This window comes from Orycteropus afer, unplaced genomic scaffold (genome assembly GCF_000298275.1).
Source record: "Orycteropus afer afer isolate SDZICR_OR568_19922 unplaced genomic scaffold, OryAfe1.0 scaffold00068, whole genome shotgun sequence".
In the NCBI taxonomy this organism is placed as follows: Eukaryota; Metazoa; Chordata; class Mammalia; order Tubulidentata; family Orycteropodidae; genus Orycteropus; species Orycteropus afer.
In genome coordinates, this window is record NW_006921655.1 from 12,338,234 (window position 1) to 12,344,233 (window position 6,000).

Genomic DNA, 6,000 nt, shown 5'->3' on the forward strand with positions numbered 1-6,000 from the left:
GCCTTGGGCTACTGATGGTGATTCTGTCTTCCTCTTGTGGGGTTAGAGGAGGTCAGAATTTGCAGCCTCCTGCTCCTTTGGCACATGTCTTTGCACATTTCATTATTATAATACTTTGTCTTCTCAAGTTGCCCTTTGAAATTTTCTGTTCAGCTCTTTTACTTCATCATTTTTTCCATTTGCTTTAGCTATTCTTCATTCAAGAGCAAGTTTCAGTCTCTTCTGCCATCCATTCTGGTCTTTTCTTTCTTTCCTGTCTTTTTAATGACCTTTTGTTTTCTTCATGTATGATGTCTTCGCACAACTTATCTGGTCTTTGGTCACTGGGGTTCAATGTGTCAAATCTATTATTCTTCAGATGGTCTCTAAATTCAGGTGGGATATAATCAAGGTTGTATTTTGCCTCTCATGGACTTGTTTTTCAGCTTAAACTTTCATGAGCAACTGATGGTTTGTTCCACAGTTGGCCCCAGGCCTTGTTCTGACTGATGATATTCAGCTTCTCCACTGTCTCTGCACAGATGTAGTTGATTTGATTTCTGTGTATTCCATCTGGTGAAGTCCATGTATACAGTCACCGTTTGTTGTTGAAAAAAAGTATTTGCAGTGAGTAAGTCACTGGTTTTGCAAAATTCTATCGTGGGCTCTAGTGCTATTTCTTTCACCAAGGTCCATTTTCCAGCTACTGATGCTTTTTCTTTGTTTCTAACATTTGCATTCCAATCCCCAGAAATTATCAATACATCCTGATTGCATGTATGGTAAATTTCACACTGCAGAAGTTGGTAAACATCTTCAATTTATTCATCTTTGGCTTTAATGGTTGGTGCACAAATTTGAATAATACTAGTATCAACTGGTCTTCCTTGTATGTGTGTGTGTGTGGATATTATCCTAATATTAACAGCCTCTTAGTTACCCAGAAATGCAAGAAGTCCTTCCTCTGACACTGTCCATCAAAAATTCTCTTATGGGGTGCTACTTAAAATGTGTCTGCAAACTGGGAGCCTGTCCATTAACAGGTTATTAGTGTTTTCCAAAGAGAGAAAACTCATGCACTGTTTCTTTTTTCTTTTAAAAATAACTAGATTTTCCCAGTGCAGAAAGTAATGTTTCAATTTATATTCTAGCACAAGCTCCTTATTTCATCAGATACTGGAATTTTGAGTAAGTAGCACTGCATTGCACTTACCTACAGAATGAAAATCTAAACTCACAGTTTGTTTCTATCTATCTTCCAGCCTAATCTTTTATCCCCTTATACTTAAGTTGTGTCTGGATAAAACAACGTCTGGTTCTCCTCACATGCCATGCTCTCACAAGGGACAGTGGTTAAGAGGGTGGTATCTGGAATCAGACACATCAATTCTGGTCCTGCCACAAGACTCCTACCATGTGAATAACTGGAAAGATTACAGAACTTTTCTAAGCCTCAATTTTCTTACTTATAAAATAGGGATTATAATAGTGTTTATACCTCATAAAATTTTAAGGATTACATGAAATACCGTATGTAATATACTTAGTATGGAGCTTGGCACAAACTAAGCATTTAAAAAATGTCATATATCAGTATATATATATGTAGATGTGACCACTACTTAGAAAACTATCATCCAAGTTGATCACTGGACAATTCCTATTAATCTTCTAGGATTACTAAAGCATAGCCTTCTGTGAAGTATTCCATTTTCAAAACCAGATTGTTGTACTCTTTCATTCAGACCACTTTGTACCCTTTATTCTGGCATTACAGTACTCACCTATTATATTCTAATTGTTTAAGACTAAAGACCTTTATGAGAGGTAGGATATCTTTTTATCTCTATAGCTAGCCAGATGCTATGTGACATATGGCATGTGTCAAACATTTTTTTAGCAGAATTTATTTAATCTCCCAAGTATCTAGCTTTTGAATTACCTAGAAGCATTGTTTTTCTTCTAACTACTTCTAACAATAATATATGCTTGGTGCATGTATTATTACTCTTTCAATTTGCTAGTCAGGACAGTTTCATTTATAATAAAATTTCCTTATGTATCAATATCCTGGATTTTTGCATTCTACATTTGCTTATTTCTTACCAGGAACACAGTATGGTGATGAACTATGTGGAGAGGAAAAAGCATGAATAACCTGTAGGCAGTGTTAGATGGACACTAATAGGCAAACAATAGAGAGATGGCTGGATATGGAATAAAATTAAGAACAGACTCCATCCTGTATATTCAGGTAAAGTAACAGCTGTGCCATTGACTGGGATGCTATATCATATGATAAGCTTACACATGGAAAAACTTACGGGCGCATGTTAAGCAGATCTTGGAATCCTTCCATTGACTTGGCTTTTTGCCCCCGTGATGCCATGTACTTGTCTTTTGTCCAAGTCATGTGTACCTTCTCCTGATAGGTCTCTGTCTCTTCATCCTCATCAGAGCCAATGCTGGTCAACCGTAGCATTGAGTTCCGGTCTTTCACCAACTGTGCCTAGGGAAGGCCCAAAACAGTTATCACTCTATATAAAATTTTCCCTCATGTTTCAGCTTCAAATTTTTGAAACAATAGTAAGTGTGTTATGAAGTATCTGATAAAGTAAGGCGGAAATTATCTGCCTTCCTATGAGAGTAATACAGCAATCTCTCTTTCCATAACAGACATCATAGGGCCACCAAGAGTAGATCAGTGCAGCAAGGCCTCACCTCTCTGTCCCGCTCTGTTTTGGAGAGTCGCATGTGCCGAAGCATCTGGGACCTCTGCTCCATCATCAGAGTGCGTTCATAAGTATAAGCTGATATGTCACTGTCATGCTGCCACAGACATCACATAGAGTAAGCAATAACCACAAAGGAGAAAGAAGGATGAACCATTCATTTTCATGTCAACTCACTAAATTAAACCAGAGAAAGTATCAAAATATCAAGTAAGTTTCATTCCTACTTTCAGTCATTGAACTATATAAATACATTAGTGTGAATAGTAAGTAATGTCCAGAAGCCCTGAGAGTCTTTTCATACTCTAGCCATTACATATATGTGTCCCCTTGGATCACAAACTCTAGTCTGTATTTTGTTTTCAATATTGCCAGGTTTAAAAAAAAAAAAAAAAAAAAGCCACGTATGAATGCATGGATTTGGATTTATGGCAGGCCCACCCCCATGGGCGTCTCACAGTATCCAATGCCAGAGCAAACTGTAGCCCCAAACCATGCTTGGCCTCTTTGTCCATAGGCTGCAGGCACTGAAGTAGATTGCACAGTAGAAACAAATAAAACAAAAAGCAATATGTGATTTTAAACATGTATATATGAATTAAAAAGTTAGCAAACAAGAATCTGGAAGAAATAAAGGACTACGTGAGAAAAAAAAAAAAACAAGCAAAACACACAGGAAAACAAACAGACATCACAGACACATTCTACTCATCTAGGTCAATATACTAGGATTTTGTTGGAACTAGGGAGCCACATTTAAGCTGAACGATTTCCCTAACCAGACAAGGTACTAGGAATGCAAGATGGGAGATGGCGGAATGGTGTTCTCTTTGATCCCAAACTCGGGTATCTCACCATCTCCACCACTTCCACCTCTGCTTCAATACGCAAGTGATACAGGAAGGTGGCCAAGTCCTTCTTCATCTGGATACTATTGTCTTCTAGCTGGGCTACTGTGAAGATCCGTATGTTACACTTTCGCCACACCTGAGGGAGCATCATACATACATGGAAAAACAGTTATAAGAAAGCAAAAATGAGTGATTTTCTAAAACATGAGATATTCTTACTTAGGATCAGGGTTTTGAACTGATTCTTCCTGGTTTAGCCAAAGAGGAGGAGCCAGAATGTACTTGAATTTGTTACATGTAGGTATATCAGAAAGATAACGAGAACTGGAAAAACTATGAGTTGACCTGCTAGAAATTTAATCTCCCTTTTAGAAAACAAGGGCAGCAAGAGTGCTGCATAGCAACCAAATCTTGATTGGCAAAGTTGGAAACAATGGCACCCAGCTCAAAGATGGTGGGCTACTGCATTGCTTTGAATATGTGTCACTCTCCACTGTCCTGGCAATAATCCAATGCTTTATATCAGACTCCTGAAAAGGTTCACTACATCTGAAGAGTAGTGAATCTTGTACTCCAGGGCTTCAATCTGTAATTTTTTCCATTCCACTTATTGTTCCAGTGCACCCACATTTTATAAATTCAGGTCTATTCCAATTTCACTGCATTGGCCATGAACAAACTGGTTTGAACTAGTACGAAGCTCTGCTTACAACAATCTTGCTGTAGTACCATGATATTTACTCCTAGCTTCCTACTTTTTGTATCAGTGTACAATGGCAAAGCTTGAATAAGCAACACATCGACTACAACTTTAAGGAATTCCTTAATTTCATAACAAGAAAAAACTGACCAAAAGGAAAATATGGCATGTAATACTTTAAACCCCTTGCTATAGAAATTTTGACTCATGGCAACCCTACAGACAACGTGGAACTGCCCAAAAGGGTGTAAATCTTTATGGAAGCAGACTACCACATCTTTCTCCCCCAAAGCAGCTGGTGGATTCAAACTGCTGACCTATCAGTTAGCAGCTGAGTGCTTTAACCATTGCACTACCAGGGCTCCTTGTGATAACTTTAAGTGGGTGCTTTATCCAGACATCATTAGATTATAATATTTACTATTTCAGTTTAATGAGCCTTACCAAAACTCAAAAAACCCCTCAAACTCACTGCTGTAGAGTTAATTTTGACTCATGTTGTTGTGTGCTGTTAAGTCAGACCCGACTCATAGCAACCTCTCCTTGGGTTTCCGAGGCAGTATCACTATGGAAGTAGATTGCCCAACCTTCCTTCCGAGGAGTGGCTGGTGGGTTTGAACCGCCAGCCGTCTGGTTAGCAGTCAAGTGGTGCTTTAGGCACTACACTACCAGAGCTCCCTCCCAATTTTAACTCATAGTGACCCCCAATTGGTTTCCAAGGCTGTAAATCTTTATGGAAATATATTGCCTGATCTTTCTTTTGCAGAGTGGCTGGTGGGTTTGAACTATAGACCTTTTGGTTAGTAGCCAAATGCCTTAACCATTATACCACCAGAGCTCCTTAGTCTTACCAAAGGATGTGCATATCTATGTGTGACACACACACACACACACACATATTATATATATGTGTAATTTACATACACATAATTATATATACCCTTAGATTTCCTGTATTCAAGACACTCTTGGTGTTTTTTTTTTTAAGGATGTTATACTAGTTATTGTTTTTCCCAGTGATTCATATGAAACATTTTTAGTTTGCTGACTTTCACTTGGAGATAAGCAGATATCAAATACAAAGAAAATGATTTCTTATAAGGTTGAAACTGGGACCAAACAGAGCCAAGAATAATTCCTAACTCTTCTGGTTTATTTAAATAAGAAAGAAGTTAAGGAAGAAACACATTTTTAAAATATTGCTTAAAAGTACCTTGTGCTGTTTGAGTAGGAATGGTAATAGCATGAGCATGCCCCCGTCATGTACAATCCACCACACATCAATGTTGCCCTCAGAAAATTGCTCCACATTGCTGGGAAAGAAGGAGATGTTCTTGGCCACCAGCAGGGCAAGGTGGGCAGCAGTTGTCACTCGAACTGTGCCTGGGAAGAAAAAAAAAAGGGAGAATCAGGGTAAGCAGAAGAAAATCCCTAGGCTTGCTTCTATAGTTCCCCTCATAACAAGAAAACAGGATAACTCTTTTATACATTTCTTTGAGCAAGGAATCCTATTTGAAGAGTAGATTACTTATACCCATTTAACAATAAAAAGCAAAAACAAAACAAAACAAAACAAAAAAACCCAGCAAGCAGGTAATACCTCATTAATTTACAAAAAAAAGTATTGAAACATTGAGAATCAAGGTTTATATCATATTTCTAAGGGCCTTATAGGAGCTCTGGTGGCATAGTGCCTAAGGCATCTGACTGCTAACTGGAAGGCTGGTGGTTCAAACCC

General features: G+C 38.2%; 1 protein-coding gene and 1 non-coding gene across 2 annotated transcripts in view; one reads left to right on the plus strand and one right to left on the minus strand.

The window, feature by feature from the left end:
- Positions 1-6,000, minus strand: part of SLC12A6 (solute carrier family 12 member 6) — a 140,233-nt gene that overhangs the window by 10,996 nt on the left and 123,237 nt on the right. The window contains exons 20-23 of the mRNA XM_007940493.1: positions 5,476-5,645; positions 3,567-3,698; positions 2,701-2,808; positions 2,304-2,488 (exon numbers count right to left, since the gene is read on the minus strand). Coding sequence (XP_007938684.1) covers positions 2,304-2,488; positions 2,701-2,808; positions 3,567-3,698; positions 5,476-5,645 — 595 coding nt within the window. The remainder of the gene's footprint in view (positions 1-2,303; positions 2,489-2,700; positions 2,809-3,566; positions 3,699-5,475; positions 5,646-6,000) is intronic.
- On the plus strand, positions 3,124-3,258 carry LOC122149980. The gene has a single exon (XR_006163422.1). It is a non-coding gene; the product is annotated as a small nucleolar RNA SNORA42/SNORA80 family (small nucleolar RNA).